Genomic DNA, 21,825 nt, shown 5'->3' with positions numbered 1-21,825 from the left:
GGCTGAAGCCTGGAGACCTGAGCCCCACTACCCGGGGCTGAAGCGGAAGCCTAAGCAACTTAGCTTTGCCGGAGCCCCTGTGGCATATGGCCCCAGGCAATTGCCCTGTTTTCTACCCCCTAATGTCAGCCCTGGCTTTTATATGCAGAAAATCTGTTGTTGTGGTATAGGTGGGTCATGGAGTTTTTATAGTATATTGGGGGGCGGGGGTGGCGCTCAGAAGGAAAAAGGTTCTAGAGTATACCAAACCTACCAGGAGAAGAAATTGCTAGACACTCCTTATGTGTATCAATCAGCCTTTTTTTTTTTTTGTTTAATTTTAAGTACACAACCACATTAATAGTGTTAAGGACTGCACAGTATTTGTAAAGGACTTCCCTTCTCTCCTATGTTATGAATGGAAAAGTTTTCTAAAGATGGAAAGAGTTTGCATGCAAGAGGTACAGTGTGTAATAGTCCCATTATATATACACATATATCATTAATCTTAAATCTGGATTTAGTTGTTTTAAGTAATCTTCTGTCCATTCATTCTCTATATTCTTGGCCCAGTCTGATCCTAGACTGAACAGACTTCTCTGGTATTCTTTACCATAATTCCAGCATTTCTTCTGCTTAATCCTCCACACATGGTGGGGGAGGGGGTGGGCCACAAGGGGGTCTTTACCCTTACCATGGCATATTTTCCCTGATTCCATGTTCTGGTTGCCTAGGTTTTTTTCACTTCATTATAAGTACCAAACCTTCTAAGCAAATATAGACAGTGGCCCTGCAGGGAAAATAGTGTTTTTGTTTTTTCCCTGGGTTCAGGACTACATTTCTTTTCCTTGAAATATGTTGGGCTCTTTCAGCTGTGCAGCTGGTTCCAGCTTCTTCCAACAATACAAATCTATGATGTTTTGAATATGGCCCTTACACTTAGTCATCTGCATTTTCTCAACCCAAATCGCATGTGTGTGATTGTGACTAAGGATGCTCGGCACCAACTTCTATCAAGATTCATTAACATACCATATCTTACTTTTCTAAGGCTCAGTTTACACTGGAGTTGTTAGCAGTTGTGTAACTACACTTATATAGTTGCTGCCGGTAAACCTGAGTGTAAGCTGCACCAGCACAAGCTGTGGTTTACAGCAGCAGAATGCATCTCAGTACCAGGGGTTAAATCCTGTCCCTTTTTAAGTCAATGGAGTTTTGCCATTGATTTCAATGGAGCCAAGGTTAGGCATTTACACACATGCATGGTTACATCAGTGCTAAAGCCCCTAGTGCAGACAAGGCCTATTTTTAAAGGTTTCCCTTAATGCCTCTTACAACTGGCTCTGTCATAAACGGATAGTTCAGAGTTAATAGAACAGAAGTACTTCATATCTCTTTTGCCTGTAAAGGGTTAACAAGATCAGTGAGCCTGGCTGTCACCTGACCAGAGGACCGATCAGGGGACAGGATACTTTCAAATCTTGAGGGAGGGAAGTTTTTGTGTGTGCTGTTAGTTTTTGGTGGTTGTTCTCTCTGGGTTCTGAGAGTGACCAGATGTGCAACCAGGTTTCTCTCCAATCTCTTTGATACAGTCTCTTATATGTCCAGAATAGTAAGTACTAGGTAGATAAGGCGAGTTAGGCTTATGTTTGTTTTCTTTACTTGCAAATGTGTATTTGGCTGGAAGGAATTCAAATTTGTATTTTGCTGAAAGGATTTTAATTTGTACTTGTATACTTAGGCTGGGAGGGTATTCCCAATGTCTATAACTGAAAGACCCTGTAACATATTCCATCTTAAATTTACAAAGATAATTTTTACGGTTTTTTCTTTATTTAATTAAAAGCTTTTCTTATTTAAGAACCTGATTGTTTTTTTTATTCTGGTGAGACCCCAGGGGACTGGGTGTGGATCCACCAGGGAATTGGTGGGGAGAAAGGAGGGAAGGGGGAGAGAGAGGTTAATTTTCTCTCTGTGTTAGGATTACTGTCTCTCTCAGGGAGAGTCTGGGAGGGGGAGAGAGAAGGAGGGAGGAAGGTGAATTTTCCTCTCTGTTTTAAGATTGAAGGAGTTTGAATCACAGTAATCTTCCAGGGTAACCCAGGGAGGGGAAGCCTGGGAGAGGCAACAGTGAGGGAAAGGGTTTACTTTCCTTGTGTTAAGATCCAGAGGGACTGGGTCTTGGGGGTCCCCGGGCAAGGTTTTGGAGGGACCAGAGTATACCAGGCACTGGAATTCCTGGTTGGTGACAGCGCTACAAGTACTAAGCTGGTAATTGAGCTTAGAGGAATTCATATTGTTACCCCATCTTTTGGACGCTAAGGTTCAGAGTGGGGAATTATACCATGACAGGCTCAAAGTAAAATACAGGATTACGTTTCTCATGTGTTGGTCTTAATTGTCAAAGCCTTTCAGTGGCTTGGACCTGGGCTGTCTCAAAATACTTCATGACCAAAATTTACTCTGCTCCCTTGGAACAATGATCTGTCTATAATCAGATGCAGGAGATAGAGGTTTTTCAGCATCTTGCCCACACTTGTGGAATTACATCCTAAAAGCCTAAAAGTGCCCACCATTCTCACCGCATTCAGAGAGAAACACAAAATCCTTCTCATCTACTTAACTTTTTTATTAAAAATTACTATGAAAATATTATTAAACAAATTCCCTCAACCTGCGCTGCAGAAAGGGAGGGAGAGAACCAAAGGTAGAGCTTATCTGTAAACTAGCTGCTGGATTTATGTACTTCTAAGATGTTCAAATACCATGTTAGAATGAGCATTGAATAAATACCTGGCTATATTATGGAAATCAAATAAGTGGCACATAGATATTTTGGCTTTTGTATCGAGCCAAAAAAAGTCGTCATAAATAACAAAATAAATATCTAGTGATCGTTAGCTAATCATGGTATGACTTACTCAAAAGTTTACTTGGGAATGTAAAGAGTTGTTTTCATATCCTGTAATTCTTTTCCTAAATGCAAAGACTATCTTCACTTGCAGCTTATAAATGAAATTGAAACATGTTAATTCTTAATTTCCTTTTTTCCTTAAAAACAGATCTGCAGACTTCAACGCCACCTGTCATCAGGAAAATATCAGCAGGACCTCTTTTCAAGTCAGCCTGTAATGTTTATATCTCTTGCCAGTCAACCGCCATGTGACAAGCTAAGTGAACTTGTACAGTTGTGTGGAGGAAAAATATGTAAAACCCTGCGTCAGGCCAAAATCTATATTGGAGAATATTTGGGAAAGAAGCAACCTGAAATAAAATATTTATCAGAAAAATGGATACTGGGTAAGAGATTTAATTTCAGCTCAATATAATATTATGAAATGTGCTTTCAAATGTGCTAAGAGTTTTTCTACCCAGTGTGTTAATATGCCCGACAGGGGATGTGATTTCAAAAGCACACTAATGTTTTGTACATTAATTGGTCCTTGTAGACTTGCTGGTGTGTACTGAAAGTTCCCTACTGCGCTTTAATATCGTGCACTTGGTCTGTGTAAACCCTGCTGCTGCTCACTGAAGTTCCTATTGGGCCTTAACATAGTGCTGTGCACTACATTCAAGAGCGTTAGGGAATCTTTAGCATGTACCAGCAGGGTTTACACAGACCAAATAGTGCACAAGTAAATTTTAGAAATTGCATCCTCATATTGAGCATTGCTGCTCCATATAAACAAGCCCAAAGTATGGGCGGAAGATTACCAGAGGGAGAGTATGGAGAGAGGAGAATGGAACAGACTGTCCTACAGTTGTTACCCTTTAGGAAGACCTGACTACATGCTGTCAGGGACTTTCTGGTAAAATTAGGGCTAGGCTGTGTTGATCTTAGGAGCCACCTTTATGAATTGGACCTAGCATAGTGTTGTACAAATTACTTCAAATTGTGCCCTCCATATTTCATGGGAGTTGTTTCATTTAAATGTGATACTAGTCTAATTAAAGTAGGTTATGAGAAAACACTTAGGAACCACTTTCTTGAAATATCTGGTGGAAAAAAATTGTCTTTCAAGATTATAAAAATGTGTGGAGAATATGCTCAACTAGTGCAGATTCATAGCTCTGTTGACTTCAATAGGCTCTGACATTTTGCACCAGCTGAGCATCTGCCTTATAGTATATAATATGTAATTTAATATGCATTTCTGAAATGTTCTTTGCTACAACTATCGCTCTGCTTGAAGAAAATTTCTTGCTAAAATCTGTGGGTGCTGAGTTCCTGGGAGATGCTTGTTCTGTGATATTTCCTAAGACACCATAGAAATTAGTTTTAAGCTTGACATTCTTGCAGTAAATTGAGTGTACATTTGCAATATCCCCACAGAAGAAAACTTTTGGTGATCTTCTTGGGATTCACAGTCCTGAGAGTATTTATCTTTTAAATTAGCTCCATATCTTCTCCTAAAAAGAATCTTTTTGCATAATACAACACAAGAAAATAAGATATTTGTGTTTTGAATAACAGTCTTAATAAGCTAGCTTTACTTTCTGCTTTACAGCAGATACTAAAGCTTTCAGATACTATTTGTTAAATAAATCACTCTGACCATAATGTTGCAAAGTCTGAGTCAGAACACTGCTGAAGGATGAAACAGAAAATCTGGTTTGTAAGGGAGAAAACACTTGTCAAAACAAAAGTATATTTCATACTTTATAAAAGATAAAATTATTAGAGTTGAAAGACAAGAGCTTCGATTTAGATTGATCTGCAGTGTGAAAGCCACTCTCTAAAGTCATAACAGAATTAAAGTACAGCTGTGTCAAAAAAAGGAAAGATAAGACGAGACAGCATTGTAGGGCATGAGAAGAAGACTGGAACTGTGATATAGTAAATTAAACAATACACTTGGACATATTAGTATTTCCAGCATAACTTTCAGATGGACAGAAATAATAATCCAGACTAACACTCTAACATCCATTTAACAATGTATGCATAACCAATGAGTGTGGAGAGTAATGTTTGTGTTGTTTTCGCGTTGTTCCATAATTTTAGTCCAGAGATCCACTTTTTCTCCTGTGCCTTTTTGAAGTAGTACAGCCGGCTACTATATTAAATTCTGATGGGGAAATTAATACAGTAGTCCTTGCCCTAACAATAAAGCCTCATCATGATTTCCTTATGTCATGGTCTAATTCCCCACTCTGAACCTTAGCGTCCAAAAGATGGGGTACCAGCATGAATTCCTCTAAGCTCAATTACCAGCTTAGTACTTGTAGCGCTGTCACCAACCAGGAATTCCAGTGCCTGGTACACTCTGGTCCCCCCAAAAAACCTTGCCCAGGGACCCCCAAGACCCAGTCCCTCTGGATCTTAACACAAGGAAAGTAAACCCTTTCCCTCACCGTTGCCTCTCCCAGACTTCCCCTCCCTGGGTTACCCTGGAAGATCACTGTGATTCAAACTCCTTGAATCTTGAAACAGAGAGGAAAATCCCCTCCTCCTTCTCTTTCCCCGTCCCAGACTCTTCCTGAGAAAGAAAGTAATCCTAACACAGAAAGAAATTAACCTCTTTCTCCCCCTTCCCTCCTTTCTCCCCACCAATTCCCTGGTGGGTCCAGACCCAGTCCCCTGGGGTCTCACCAGAATGAAAAAAACAATCAAGTTCTTAAACAAGAAAAACTTTTAATTGAAGAAAGAACAAAGGTAAAAATTATCTTTGTAAATTTAAGATGGAATAGGTACAGGGTCTTTCAGCTATAGACACTGGGAATACCCTCCCAGCCTAAGTATACAAGTACTAATTAAAATCTTTTCAGCAAAATACCAATTTGAACTCCTTTTCAGCCAAATACACATTTGAACTCCTTCCAACCAAATACACATTTGCAAATAAAGAAAACAACCATAAGCCTAACTCGCTTTATCTACCTAGTACTCAGTATTCTGAACTTATAAGAGCCTGTACCGGAGAGATTGGAGAGAAACCTGGTTGCACGTCTGGTCCCTCTGAGCCCCCAGAGTAAACAACAACCAAAAACTAACAGCACACACAAAAACTTCCCTCTCTCAAGATTTGAAATTATCCTATCCCCTGATTGGTCCTCTGGTCAGGTGACAGCCAGGCTCACTGAACTTAACCCTTTACGGGCAGAAGAGACATGAAGTACTTCTGTTCTATTAACCCTTACTTATCTGTTTGTGACACCTTATAATTACATTCTTCCATTTTAAACATCTGACTTCTGTTGTTTTTTTTAATTGTTTCACCTTCCAGACAATTTTTAATAAAAGATCAGTATTGGCACAAGAGACTTAAAATATATAGAGACCAGGGGCTTTGGAGGTGAGGTTTCCTCTACCTGACTGCCAGAAATCGTCATTAAAGTAAAAATATGCACAAGTACTTGAAGCATTAGGTACATGATCCATTGGCACCATGGAAGGATGGTGAGCCAGGCCTCAGCCTTAGACCATCAGCATCTGGAGAGAGTGCAGTGCACTAGCACCTCTCACTGGGTGAACCTACGCCTCTAAGAAGGGTGTTTAGCACATCAGTGCTTTTGCAGCTTTAGTTCATCTCTGAAAATATTTCATATACATATAATTCTGAATTATATGTATATTTTCCATGGTGCATGGTATAGCCTATCCTGCCAGATTCTTAAGGTCCAAAATTGAGGATCCCAATTCTTCCATAGAACCTAAGGGGGACACTGAAAACAAGCTCAAAGCAGAAACTCTCTCAGGCCAGTTGTCCGTTTATACTGTGAATTCCTTGAGGCATGGACTTATACAGCACCAACCCAAGCTGTCAGCATGTAAAAAATAAATGAGCTCAAAAATATTTTTAGTTCATTTAATTGATCTCCCTTCCAATGCAGAAAGAAAATCAAGCTGTTAAAAGAATGCTTGGTAATTACTGTGTATGAAACAGTTCATTTACGGCCCTCAGTAGGAAAGGGTACAACTACATGGGGATAAAATATCCATGGCACAGCCACGGCTGGTCCAGGTCGGCTAATTTTGGCTCGTGAGGCATGGCCTGTGGGGTTAAAAATCACTGTGTGGATGTTAGGACTCAGGCTGGAGCCTGAGCTCTTAGACCCTTCACCCTCACAGGGTCCCAGAGACTGGGCCAGCACAAGCCTGAATGTCCACACTGTGATTTTTCAGCCCTGGAGCCTGAGTCCAGTGAACCCAAATCACTGACCTGAGCCAGCTGTGGGTTTTTTATCCCTGTATAAACATACCCTAAGTGTTGTGCTCTGTATGTTATGTTAAGCTGTGAGAGTGTTCTATGTAATGCCTTGCTTGCCTTTCATTAGTTGCATATTGTCCCTTTGTATCCTGCTGTGAGAGTTGTTTGGGTGGAGCTCTTTGAAAACCAGTCTCAGCTGGAATTAGCTGCCACTTAAAATGTTCCCCTTTATCTTGCTAGGGATGTTGAATTAATCTGTTATAATTAGGCGTGAAGGATTAGATTTTTGTCAGTAAATGTTGGTAAATGTAGATTTCACTGTAACATACACAAACCAAAGAAAAAATACTGATAGGCAAAGTTAAAAACTGCTGCTTGAGAACTTAGAGTTTAATTTAAGGATATTTCCTTTATATATTTTGACAACGGTGTTTTAACAGCTATAAAACTTTTAACTTTTTTAATCTCAACATCTACTGTCATTAGATGATTGTCTGATCCCCCATAATCTCCCACAACTATAAAAAAATTAAATAAAAAAAAATAAAGTTTAGAACCCAAAACTATGGGAACTGAAAAATTCAAATTGATAATCAAAAAATGCTTAAAATGAACATTGATATAGTCTGTCAAATTTATTTTAAAAAAATTGAATTTCTGCCATGTCTAGCTGTAATGAAGTAGTTACTCTCCTAGTTCACCTCTTTGTAGTGCTTTAGAGTTGGGCCTGAAGCCAATCTCTGAATCCAAACACTACTGAAATTTGCAGGAGGGGCTGTCAACATCCAAATTAGGCTCTCAATTTTGCAAAAGGGCCATATCTTTATAAGGGGCTGACCCAAAATCTCATATCAATTAATCCAATCCTAAATCAATTCCAATAGATGCAAGTTTTTTAGGTATACACTTAGGTTTGTACATCCACACCTAGAATATTTAAAGTGTGCATGCAGGTATGTGTACATATAAATTGTGAGTGTACGTACATACCCAAGAAAAAGTGGAGGCTGAGTACAGACCTGTTTGAAAGTGTGTCCCTTCCAATCTAATATTGAAAGTATGTGGGATATCAGATTTGTACAAATACAAATCCAGTCAAATGGCTAGACATATATTACTCAGGGATTTATCCAGTTTTGATGCTCTCTTATTGTTAACAGAATGTATCCCTAGTTTATGTAATCTAGTTAGTTTCTGGTTATATACATTCTGCTTTCCACACCTAATCTCAGCTGTTCACTACTGAATAAATTAGTCCTACAATCAATCACATATTTGATACCTGAGAGATAGAGAATGAAATACATTTTTTTTAAAAAAGCAGATTGGAGGTGTGTGCAGTGTACATATTATACCACTAGTATATATCTTTATGGTCCTTCTTACTCCCTATGTTCTCAGCTCCTCAAAGGTACTTTATACCAAAAATTCAATCTGCTGAGTGGATTATTTTGTTAGTAGTGTATATTGTGTTATACAAAGCATATATTTCCTTTTTAATAAGAAGCTATTTGCTATGTATTCATCCTAATATGCTAATATATAACATATTTCTTATTGATTTCCTATAGATTCAGTCACTCAGCATAGCATATGTCCTCTGGAAAACTACATGTTCCAGCAATGAGTGAACTCAAAACACTTCTTATGGTTGTGAGGAAATTAGTAAAGGTGTCCCGTTTTCGATTAAATAAGAAGCTGAACCAACAGTGAATACAAGATTTTACAAAGAGACAGTAATGGATTTTTAAATACAGCCAAAAGTTTGGTATAGTGTGGTGAGTCTCATCTAAATGTCTGTCTAATGAAATCCTTTGATTAGCCTTTTGTATTAAGGTATTTGCCCAATAAAAATCCTTTTGCTTTGTATTTCTTTGTACACTATGCAAGTCTTTGGGCCTAATTCTGGTCTCATGTACAAGCATTATACACTGGAGGCAACATTATCAAAAGCACCTAAGTGACTTAGGCTCCCAGGTCTCCTTTTGGACTTAAGAGCCTGTCATTTAGGTGCTTTTGAAAGATTACCTTGGTGTAAAAATTCCAAACATAAACACAAATGAATCTGAACACAATTTTTAAGTGGGCACAGGGTTATGTCTAATTTTCTTTTAGAACTTAGTATGTAGTATATATTTAGATATAATTATACAACTTCATATTTATGGGATGACATATGAGCACCAATATAATTTCACTGCAGCATATAACTTGCCTTTCAACCCCAGTCCTCCCCTCAGAGAATTGTTAAACTAAGACAATAGAAATTCTGTACTAAAAATAAAAAATTTCAAGCAAAAATCACATAGCTAATAAGCTACATACTTCATAAACATCTCCATTTTATCACACTGCTCTAGTTCGCTCTTGTATTTGTGCACTGAAGCTGAGATTTTCAAGCTACACAAGGATTTGGATGCCCAATTTTCACTAAAATTGATGGTGATCCAAATTGCCTAGGTTTCTTTGAAAATCTCAGCATCGTTATCTAGAGTGGAAGTTTTTTGAGGCCAAGAACTTTGTCTTCATATCTGCCCTGTAAACATGTAACACGCACAATGATAAAAACACTAAGAATATGGCTACGCTACGGCATAAGTGGACATAAGTTGTCACCCAGGGATGTGAATTAGCCACTCCCCTGAGTGACATAACTTATACTGACTCAAATGCCACTGTGGACATAACATAAGAATGCCCATACTGGGTCAGACCAATGGTTCATCTAGCCCAGTATCCTGTCTTCCAACAGTGGCCAGTGCCGAGTGCTTCAGAGGAAATGAACAGAACCGGTAATCATGAAGTGATCCATCTCCTATTGCCCATGCCTAGTATCTGGCAAACAGAGGCTAGGGACACTTCAGAGCATGATTTTGCATCCCTGCTCATCCTGATTAATAGCCATTGATGGACCTATCATCCATGAACTTATCTAGTTCTTTTTTGAACTTTGTTATTGTCTCGGCCTTCACAACATCCTCGGGCAAAGAATTCCACAGGTTGACTGTTTGTTGTGTAAAGAAATACTTCCTTTTGTTTTATTGCTGCTTATTAATTTTGTTTGCTGACCCCTAGTTCTTGTGTTATGTGAAGGAGTAAATAACTCTTATTTACTTTCTCCACACCAGTCATAATTTTTTCACCCCATCATATTCCTCCTCAGTTGTCTCTCTTTCGAAGCTGAAAAGTCGCAATCTTATAATTTCTCCACATATGGAAGCTGTTCCATATGCCTAATCATTTTTGTTGCCCTTTTCTGTACCTTTTCCAATTCCAATCTTATCTTTTCTGAGATGAGGCGACCAGATCTACACAGAGTATTAAAGGTGAGGGTGTACCATGAATTTATAATAGAGGCAATATGATATTTTCTATCTTAATGATTCCCAACATTTTGTTAGCTTTTGACTGCTGCTGCACATTGAGTGGATGTTTTCAGAGAACTATCCACAATGATTGCCAGATCTTTCTTGAATGGTAACAGCTAATTTAGACCCCATCATTTTATATGTATAGTTGGAATTACATTTTCCAATGTATATTACTTTGCATTTATCATCATTGGCCACGGTGGATTATGTATGATCATTAGCTGAATTCATGTTATAAAATATAGATTCTTATGTTAACACAATTGACGCTGGATGAGAGGAAATCGGCTAAAACTGTCTCCACTAGTCTTCAAATACTGTATGTCTTCTGTATTGGAATTAAAACTGAGAAGCATTATCTTTTTAGACTGAAATGTGAATAAAAGCAACAATAAGACTGCCATTAAGGGAGGACATTAAGACTCACAGAAGCTATAAGACACATTAACAAGAAAAAATTACACACTAGTTTCTGTTTGCAGGTCCACGAGCCCTGAAGTCAGTCAGTGCTACTGTACAGTATTGTTCACTATAGCAAATTGCATAATAGGATCGGTGCTGAAATCAAAGAGAAAAGAAATGTCCCTGACCCCAGATCACAATGTCGTCCACTCATGAGAGCTTTAACTGAAATTTTGACTCCTGTGCTATTCAGTAACTGCTCTCCATGACTGTTCAGAGGTCAACATCAATTGAACATAAGCATGTATTTAGGTGCTTTCCTGAATTGGGTCCCAAACAGTTAACTGGCAGATAGTGGTTCACCTCCTCACACTGTGCATCGTTCTAAAAGGGTTCCTTCCCAAACAAAATAGGGTCTAAAACATCATCTTTACAGCCCCAGTGGCTAATAATACAAGATTGACTGAAGAGTGTTTTGATGGAAAGAGTGGCAACTAATGGTAGGTGGGTGGATTGGGCATTGATTTCATTGCAAGCAGTTTTAGATTATAAATGCCTTTGGGCAGTATATAGAGTGGATAACAAGCCTGTAAATGGCTACATTGTTGCTAATATAGGAGCCATCTGTTGTGGATTTATTAAAGCACAGATTTGTTTAGCTACTCTTATGTTTTTATTTTCCTGACTCATCCAGAGGGGCCGCATTTTGGAGGTTATTACTTTTAAATAAAAATGCTTGTAAAATGTGTTGTGTAGCTTAGCTTTCTATTTATGGTTCCCATATAAGAAACTCCTGTATCTTAATGAAACAGTACCCAGGATGACTGCGTCATCTGGAAAGGTACTATCAACAGATTCTGAGCCAGAAAGCTATTAACTCAAAAGCTTGCTTCTCTGGGAAGGCACTTAGGATCTCAGTAGCAAAAGGATTTTTAATTAATGTTTCTGAATAAGAGTGGCTGCCAGTGAAGTTTGGTTTGCATCGTTTCCAAAGCATGATCGGAGGTGACACAGAAACACTAACTCAGCTGAATAAGCTAGAATCCTGTGGTCAAGAAAGGTTAACAACTCAGAAATAGAAATTAGTCTGGCTGAAAACTGGAGAATATGGAAGTTTGAGTGTCTGTGGTAACTGGAGTCTGGGTTGTTCAATGAAAGAGCGAATAACTCAGTTCTCACTTTTTGTTTGGTTGCAGCAAAATCAAATACTTTATTTCTCCAGCAATTGCAATAGAGGGAGGGAGTGCCCTAGGACACAGGGTCGCCCCAGTCCCGGACAGGTCTCTCCACAGGTAAACAATTACAGCAAGCATTTATACCTTTGTTACAGACAATAACAAGCAATAATACAGACAATAATAAGCAACAACTGCATTTGTTTATACATAGGCCATCCTGCTATCTTATTTTTCTCACTTCTGGAAGGCACCAGTCTACATATTTGGTTATTAGTGGAAGGTCGTGACAACTTCTCACACAGTTCTTTTCCACTCGCCTCACAGTATCCTCGCTTTTACAAGTCTCACGTCATTAGGGTTACAGCTGGCCTAACTCTTGCTAACAAACTGACATGCATTAAGATCCCCTACAAATCCTTGTCAATTCTTTCCCTTCTTCCACACTGTGTTCATATGTTGTTAAGCGTGATATTTTTTTCTGAGTATTATTCTCCATCTTTAGTTCTTATGGTGAGAGTAACTGGGTGATTCTTCTGAAACAATATCTGCATACTACAAACATTCAACCTTATAGTATTTTAAAGCTTTAGGTGGCAACTAGCAGATGGTATTTTAAACTTGTTAGCTATGCTTTCTGTATAGAGCTCTTACTGGGAGTTGGCAAAGCAGAGCATAGTTCTGTTGTTGGCCTAGATATGAGACAGTGCTCTGGCCTCTAACTGACAGCTTAAACTCTTGCTCAAGGCTGAGGAGTTGGTGGGGTAGCACCAGGGTTCAACTAACAGGCTACCAAAGGTTTGTCTGAAGTTTCTGAGGTGGCTTTCCTTTGCAGAGAGGCATTATTTGGTGGTTTGCAGTGTGTTGCTGGAGAGCCAATGCCCCAAAGCACTACCTGATAATCGTTGTGCAGGGGCCTGTTCTCTAAATTGTACAAAGTAACAAAAGTCCAACTCTGCCTGTTACATAAAATTGCTTTTAAAAGTCAGCAAATTTTAAATACAGAATGAATTAGTCGAAACAAAGGTCTCACCCAGGACTGTGTCAAGATTGTGAATGGTAAACAAAGGAGAATGGAATGGGAAATTGTTGGACCAAAATTGGAGTGTCAGAAATTAGGCCTAATTGGTGGACAACATAATGAGAGGGTGGCCTATTCTACCCATCAGCCCTTTTTGCCATCCTTAAAAAAGAAGCTTTGAGGGGGGAGGATCCAAACACCTGGGATAGCTGGACTGAAAGAAGCAAGTTTCACCACCATGGCTGCCACCCCCACAAGTCTCCTGTGTAACTGATTTATGTGTTCCTAATTAGTCGTTTAAAGATAAAGAATAGAACCAAGCTGAACTCTTTATGGTTTGATCCTGCGTGGTGGCTAGAGATAATTTAATTTAGTTATTCCTTTTTTTTCCTCTTTAATTTTTTTTTAAATATTTTAAATGCCATGGGGCCAAAGTCTCTGTACTCAAAACTCAAACCATATTTAACTGTTCAGTGTTGGACAGGGACAGGCTCATGTTAACACCTTTGACTCTCTGGGCCCATTTATGCCATCAAATTTAACATGACATAGTTTGTTACATTGCTAGGAAATCAAAATCTGGGGGTTGTATCAAATGAGCTTGTTATATGATTACTATACAGCTTTCAACTTCAGTCTTCTCAGACTGTGAGGGGTGGTTTCTACTGTGTGGATAGCACTTCAAGTATCATTAAGGAGATCTGAGGAGTTTTATTTAAAAAAGATTCATCACTTGCCAAAATGTTACTATTTCTTTATCCAGTGAAAATAAGAAAATGGTTTCACATGTGTATTTTCCAGCTCCGTGCTGCTGGTGAAAATGGGTTTTCCTCCTCTTCATGGGTGCACTCAGGTTGGTGTTGCAGGCCAAGATGAGTTTATGGGGTTGTTATTGGGTTTGGGGGTTTTTTTTGACAGATTTGTATGAGACCATCTTATTATGGTTCTGAAAAGACACAACAAGTGGATTGTTGGAGGAAGTGCTTTTCCCTAAGTTGTTCAGGATGAAATGCCCAGAGGGGCCTGATGTCTGCTATAACCCCATTGTGACATGATCTTTTAATAACAGGCAAAACTCCTGAACCTGGAACTTTGAATCTCTCCAGTAAATAACCAGCTTCTGAGGCAGGCGAGGCTTCTATAGATGCTACCTTTTAAGTGGGGGCAATCAAAACTTCATCATCTGATATAAAGTGAAATTGTTAAAGAAATATAGTTACTTTAACATTATGACCAATGGAAATTAAATTTTGTCTCATGGATAAACTTGAAAAAGCAGCTTTTGAATCTGAGAATTGTGAACTTCAATAGATATTGAGTACAATGTGTAGAAAAGGAGACCGTAATAAGCTCACTCCATGCTGTTACACACTGAGAAATGGTCTACTGATTCCAAAGATGACATCATGTCTAAATTTATAATGCAGGATGTTTACATCTAATATCAAAAGATCACAGACTGAAACACAGGGTAAACAAGGAAGAATTAGCCCTGACAAAGGTGGGAGAACTTCCTTCACATAAGGATGTCTCACAGACCCTGCTAACAGAGAATGAGAACTTGTCGGCAAAACGGCAGGTTCATTCACATGGGTGCATGTGTATACACGTAATCTCTTTTGCTTAAATCAAAAGGAATTATAACCAGTATAACCTATTCTGTCAGGCCACCACCCTCTCTTCATTCAAATTGCTCCAAAACCCCATTTTTTTTCCATAATACCCACAAAATTCCATGATCCTCTGTCACTCAGTCCTATAATCCTGGCTTCATCTTTGACTCATCCTTCTGCTTTGAATCTTACCTCCAGATCACGTCTAAATCTTGCCCCTTCTTGCACAGCATCTGTAAGATCTAATCTTTCCTCTCTGCCAGAACACTTGTCCAAACCCTGCTCACTGGCTTTGGTACCTGGAATTGCTCCGTACTCAAGTCCAGTTGAAATGCTGCTGCTTAAGATCATTTTTCTTGGCTCATTGCTCTGACTTTGCTGTGACCTCACTCTTTGAAGTCCCTCTTACTGGCTCCCTTTCTTCCAGTTTATGAGACAAATTTCTTGTCCTTACTTACAAAGCCGTCCATAGTTTAGTCTGACCCTATCCACCTGGCTAGTTTCTTTATCGCAGGTCACCTCCCATTTTTGCTCGACAAGGGTGCCAACCTTGATCACCTGAGTCTCTGCTTCTCTGACAAGCACTTTGTCACACACCACTCTTGTGCCTAGGAACAGCTCCCTAATCCTTAGAGCCACCACCTCCTTCAAGTCCCTCCTTAAAAATCACTTCTTCCTTAATGCAGACAGTAAACTGCAACCTGATAATGGTTAGGCAGGTGGAGAGCTGTGATCAGTGCTACTGACTGGCTAAGAATTGTTCACATTCTGTTAGATCTATATTCTTGTCTACCCCATTCTCACCCCCATGGCTTGTTTGTATTCTCTGCCTCTTATGTCTTGTCTTTTAGATTGTAAACTCTTTGGGGCATTATTATTTGTTTTTACAATACCTACTGTGATGGGATCCAGCTTGGTTGTTGCCTTTAGCCACAACTGCAGTATAAACGTTGAAAAATAATAGGAGACATTTACTATATATTTTCTGAAATAAACTGTTAAATTATCTCCTCTTAACTAGGACTTCTTGTGTGGTCTAGAATGTAAACTCTTTGGGGCAAGACTGTCTTTATGTTTGTACTTTGTACAGTTCTATGCCTGTTTTCAGCACGTAATAAAGAATGCTGTAAGACTATCCTATCCCAGTGAGGCTTTGTGTAGTCTCATGATATATACACCTAGAGATTTCACTTTATATCAGATGAAGTTGTAATTGCCACCACTTAAAAGTTAGCATCTACAGAAGTCTCACCTATCCCAGATGTTGCTGACTCACTGGAGAGATCCAAAGTTCCAGGTGTTTTGCCTGTTGTTAAAAGATCATTTCACGATGGGGATGTAGCAGACATCTGGCCCCTCTGCTTAACCTTTAATTGAATTTTCTCCCCATTTTTTATCTTGCATATGTCTGGTTGTATTGAAGGGAACTTTTCAAATGTTGACTGCCATTTGGGGTAAGTACTGCAAGACATTTTTGGTGGAGAGGGTCGGAAGGAAAGTCACCATTCAGATTTTGATGGCTCAGAGTGGAGACGTAGGTATCCTTCTGGTTTAGTCACTCAAAGTCAGGGGCACAGAAAGCTCAGTCAGGAGAAGTGCTGTAGAGTGGAATAAACCTAAAGACAAAGAATAATGTGCATGGGGGACTGAAAGTGAATTGATCTGGAACACTCTGGATGCTAAATGAAGATGTGGCTGTCCCTACACCGAGTAAACTGAACCAAAGTCTGAAATGCTGCATCTTAACTTTTAGATGGAGACAATTCAGGGGCATCAGTTATAACAGACAATTCTAGCAGCAACATAGCACTTTTATTAATGACAGTGGGGCAAATTCAGACTTGCTCTGAATTTAGCCCAGTGTGTTACTATATAGGAAAACCAAGACATTTGAGACCATTACAATAAACTGTAACTTACATGTATTTGACTTTTGTTAACTCTTATGCCACTTTTAATGGACACTTGAAGAAATCTGATACACCCCCATTGATGGTTGAATCTCCCAGAATAACTTTTAAAATTCACGCCCATTTGAAATTCTCCTGACTAGAAATATGCTTTTTGGACACTCTCACCATCATATTTCAGTAATACACTAAGAGAACCATTTCAGAAGTTTGGAGACAGAGCACTTCCTCTTTAAAGAACAGAATTTATATTTTTCCAGACATTGCCCAGGCAACACAGGCTTGAATTAAAATATTGTCACTAAAAGCAGAGTTCTCTAGTCTGGGAAACAATGCTGTTATTTTGTTCCCAGATAAGTTCTGTTTCTTGCCTAATAAAAAGAGGAATGTCTTTAATGACTGTAATGATGCTGAACATTTTGATGCCCCAAGTAAAAGAGATGGGATACAAATAATGGAGTCTAGACTTTCAGAAAGGTGTGTGTGGGGGGTCTATTTTCCATGTTTTTTTCATTTCCACATTTGGGTATCTCTTGAAGATAGTTATTCAATTAAATCTACATGTCCATAATTAAGGAAGTTACTGAAGGATTTTGGGGTGCAAATTTGAATCCAGAAAGACCTCAGACTCTTGAAGATTTCAGTGGTAACACTCTGACACAGTTTAACCAACAGCTAGAATCATAGTACCTTATTTATAATAAAAATAAAAAGCAAAACAAAAATGTGGCACTATTAAGACAAATGCTAATCACCACCATTCAATTGTTACCTTGTCAATTTCCACACCCTCTTCCTTATGTTTGTTCATTGTCTATTTAAGTGGTCTCTCTGGACTGTAAGGACTTTGCGGTCTGGAAGTTGTCTTTATATCCATCTCTAAAGTGCTTGGCACTCTACTTATGCTATATAAATAATGTTAAATCAGACACTTGTCCATATATAAAACTGTTATCACTAGTTAAACTTTTACATTTATAACTTAATATACATTGTTTGGAGTGGCAGACTGAACTTGCTATTAGAAGCTTAAGTTTGCATCTCCTGACTTTTGTGTGTGCAAATTTGCAACTTTATTGTAGTTTTTGCAGCAATGTGGTTAGAGCATATGACTGACGGTGTTCTGTGTCCTATTCTTGATTGTGTCGCTGACTCTCTGTGTGACTTTGGGGAAGTCATATATGTTCTCTTTACCTCAGTTTATCCATCCATAATTGTCGTGCTTGTAAAGTATTTTGAGATCTTTGGATGAAATGCATTACCAAAGTGCACTGACCTTACTGTTACATTAACACACGTTTCCTGTAACTGCAGCATAGTGGGGTGTTTCTTTTGGGATTATTTGTCATTACATGTGTATTTATGATTAAATTTATATTAGGGCTGTTGATTAATCGCAGTTAACTCATGTGAGTAACTCAAAAAGTAATCACAATTTTAAAAAATCACAATCGCACTGTTAATAGCATACCAATTGAAATTTATTAAATAGTTTTGGATTTTTTTTTTTTACATTTTCATATATATTGATTTCAATTACAACATAGTATACAAAGTAGACAGTGCTCACTTTACATTGTTATTTTTTATTACAAATATTTGCACTGTAAAAATGGCAAACCAAAGAAACAGTATTTTTCAATTCACTTCATACAAGTACTGCAGTGCAATCTCTTTATGGTGAAAGTGCAACTTAGAAATGTTGATTTTATTTTTTTTTGTTACATAACTGCACTCAAAAACAAAACAATGTAAAACTTTAGTGCATACAAGTCCACTCAGTCCATTCAGCCAATCACTAATACAAGTTTGTTTATATTTACGGGAGATAATATTGCCCACTTCTAATTTACAGTGTCACCTGAAAGTGAGAACAGGCATCCACCTGGCACTTTTGTAGCCGACACTACAAGGTCTTTACGTGCCAGATATCCTAAACATTCGTATGCCCCTTCATGCTTCAGTCACCATTCCAGAGGACATGCTTACATGCTGATGACACTCGTTAAAATAATAATGCAAGAATTAAATTTGTGACTAAATTCCTTGGGGAAAATTTTATGTCTCCTACTCTGTTTTACTCACATTCTGGCATATATTTCATGTTATAGCAGTCTCGGATAATGACCCAGCATGTTGTTCATTTTAAGAACACTTTCACTGCAGATTTGACAAAATGCAAAGAAGGAACTAATCTGAGATTTCTAAAGATAACTACATCACTCAACTCAAGGTTTAAGAATCTGAAGTGCCTTCCAAAATCTGAGAGGGATGAGGTGTGGAGCATGCTTTCAGAAGTCTTAAAAGAGCAACACTCCGATGTGGAAACTACAGAACCCAAACCACCAAAAAAGAAAATGAACCTTCTGGTGGTGGCATCTGACTCAGATGAGGAAAATGAACATGAATCAGTCTACTCTGCTTTGGATGGTTATCTAGCAGAACCTGTTATCAGCATGGGACGCATGTCCTCTGGAATGGTGGTTGAAGCCTGAAGGGATATATGAATCTTTACTTAATCTGGCATATAAATATCTTGCGATGCTGGCTACAATAGTGTCATCTGAACGCCTGTTCTCACTTTCAGATGATTATTGTAAACGAGAAGTGGGCAGCATTATCTCCTGCAAATATAAACAAACTTGTTTGTCTGAGCAATTGGCTGAACAAGAAGTAGGACTGAGTGGACTTGTAGGCTCTAAAGCAGGGGTCGGCAAGCCTTTCAGAAGTGGTGTGCCGAGTCTTTATTTATTCACTCTAATGTGAGGTTTTGTGTGCTGGTAATACATGTTAATGTTTATAGAAGGTCTCTTTCTCTAAGTCTATAATATATAACTAAACAATTGTTGTATGTAAAGTAAATTAGATTTTTTAAATGTTTAAGAAGCTTCATTTAAAATTAAACTAAAATGTAGAGCCCCCCAGACCGGTGACCAGGACCCGGGCAGTGTGAGTGCCACTGAAAATCAGCTCACATGCCGCCTTTGGCACACGTGCCATAGGTTGCCTACCTCTGCTCTAAAGTTTTACATTGTTTTATTTTTGAATGCAGGGGTTTTTTTTGTACATAATTCTACATTTGTAAATTCCACTTTCATGATAAAGAGATTGCACTACAGTACTAGTATTGGGCGAATTGAAAAATACTGTTTTGTTTTTTACAGTGCAAATATCTGTAATAAAAATAAATATAAAGTGAGTACTGTACCCTTTGTATTCTGTGTTGTAATTGAAATCAAATATTTGAAAAGTAGAAAATATCCAAAACTATTTAAATAAATGGTATTCTCTTATTGTTAAACAATGTGATGAATCATGCGATTAATTTTTTTAATTGCTTGACAGCCCTAAAATATATAAAAAGAAAGTATTTATAACAATTTGTGTGGATAGTTGAGGGTTTAAATAGGAAGCTGGTGAATTGATCAGTCAGATCAGATATGTTTTAAGATGTGATCATCTAAAGCTAGACACCCAATCTATAATTAAGCACCTAAACCAGGTAATTAGTATATATTCACATTTTCACCCTCCTAGGCACCTACATAAATTAATGATTTAGATGATTTATTTTAGGCATCTAAGCTTGAATACTTTTGACTAACGTTTCAGAACTCAAGGTACTGAAAATAATTAATGTGGGAATTACTAGTGAAATGGCACAAAGGGACTAGCTAGGTATAAAATTTTCAGAAGTGCTTAAGTGACTTAGCAGCCTAAGTCCCACTTTCAAAAGTGATTTAGGCAGCTAGAAATTCAAATTCCATTGACATTCATGAGTAGGGCCCTACTAAATTCACATCTGTGAAAAATGCATCATGGACCATGAAATCTGCTCTCCTCCGTGAGGTTTTCTCCCATTAAATTATATAGATTTAATGGGAGAAAACCAGTGTTTCTCAAACTGGGGGTCCTGATCTAAAAAGTGTTTTGGGGGGCGGGGGATCACAGTATTGCCACCCTTACTTCTGCGCTGCTGCCTTAAGAGGTTGCAGCTGGAAAGTGGCAGCTACAGGCTAAGGGCCCAGCTCTGAAGGCAGCAGCACAGAAGTTAGGGAGGCAATACCTTACCATGCCATCCTTACTCCTGCACTGCTGTGAGCACCAGCGCTGCCTTCAGAGTTGGGCGCCTGGCCAGCAGCAGCTGCTCTTTGGCTGCCCAGCTCTGAAGGCAGCGCCACCACCAAGAGTAGTGCAGAAGTAAGGGTGGCAATACCACAAGTCCCCTGCAATAACCTTATGACACTGCTCCCATAGCTCCCTTTTGGGTCAGGACCCCTACAGTTATAACATCATGAAATTTCAGATTAAAATATCTAAAATCAAGCAATTTATTATTACAATCCTCTGACTGTGAAATTGACCAAAATGGACTGTGATTTTGGTAGGGCCCTATCAATGAGACTTAGACTCCTAAGTCATTGCTGAAAATAGTCTAAAAGTCCCATTAATTCTCTTACTCTTTTGTAAATTTTATCCTAGATCTAATTGTTTTATATTTCTAATGACGCACCCAGCACTCATCCTTTTGGAAAACACTCAAAGCTAAGAGTTCAGAAGGAAAAACTGATAGCATGTGGACTTGGGAAACAGGCAGAACTTTGTTCTTGTAAAAGAGGATAAACGGATTTGCAGTGATCATATTTAAACTGGATCGAGTTTAATACCGCCAGTGACTTATTAGATGGATCTGCTTATGCAGGTCAAGTTTATAATGTAACGAGAATTAAACAAAGTATCTAGAAACTTGATTATAGCAAGTATTTTCAGACTTCTCAGAAGATTGGCTTATGAGCCATCTCCTCTGGCATTCACAACCATGTAAACCATTTCCCCTCCCAAGTGTGATTGTGGAAACTATTTCCCCTTCCATTCACAGTCACATAACAACCCTATGGCAACTACAGCAACTGCATACACCTCTACCCTGATATAACACGAATTTGGATATAACGCGGTAAAGCAGTGCTCCGGGGCAGCCGGGCTGCGCACTCTGGTGGATCAAAGCAAGTTCAATATAACGCGGTTTCACCTATAACGCGTTAAGATTTTTTTGGCTCCTGAGGACAATGTTATATTGGGGTAGAAGTGTATATGGAAAAGTAACATTAGGAAAAAGTTTAATATAATTTTAACTTCTGCAGTTTAATAACTGGAAGTGAGGAAGACCCAGCACCATTTGATGAAGCAACTGTCCACAGAT

General features: G+C 38.5%; 1 protein-coding gene across 3 annotated transcripts in view; it reads left to right on the top strand.

The window, feature by feature from the left end:
* Window positions 1–8,967, top strand: part of MCPH1 (microcephalin 1) — a 223,444-nt gene extending 214,477 nt beyond the window's left edge. For 2 of the 3 annotated variants that reach the window (XM_050950730.1, XM_050950729.1), the window contains 2 exons: window positions 3,042–3,279; window positions 8,702–8,967. In XM_050950730.1, coding sequence (XP_050806687.1) covers window positions 3,042–3,279; window positions 8,702–8,757 — 294 coding nt within the window. In that variant the 3' untranslated portion in view covers window positions 8,758–8,967. Of the gene's footprint in view, window positions 1–3,041; window positions 3,280–8,701 lie in introns of those variants that run through there. The other variant, XM_050950731.1, reaches the window with a different exon arrangement.
* The last annotated feature ends 12,858 nt before the right edge of the window (window positions 8,968–21,825 follow it).

Source organism: Gopherus flavomarginatus, chromosome 4 (assembly GCF_025201925.1).
Source record: "Gopherus flavomarginatus isolate rGopFla2 chromosome 4, rGopFla2.mat.asm, whole genome shotgun sequence".
NCBI classification, from domain to species: domain Eukaryota; kingdom Metazoa; phylum Chordata; order Testudines; family Testudinidae; genus Gopherus; species Gopherus flavomarginatus.
This window is presented reverse-complemented; position numbering and strand designations above follow the sequence as displayed.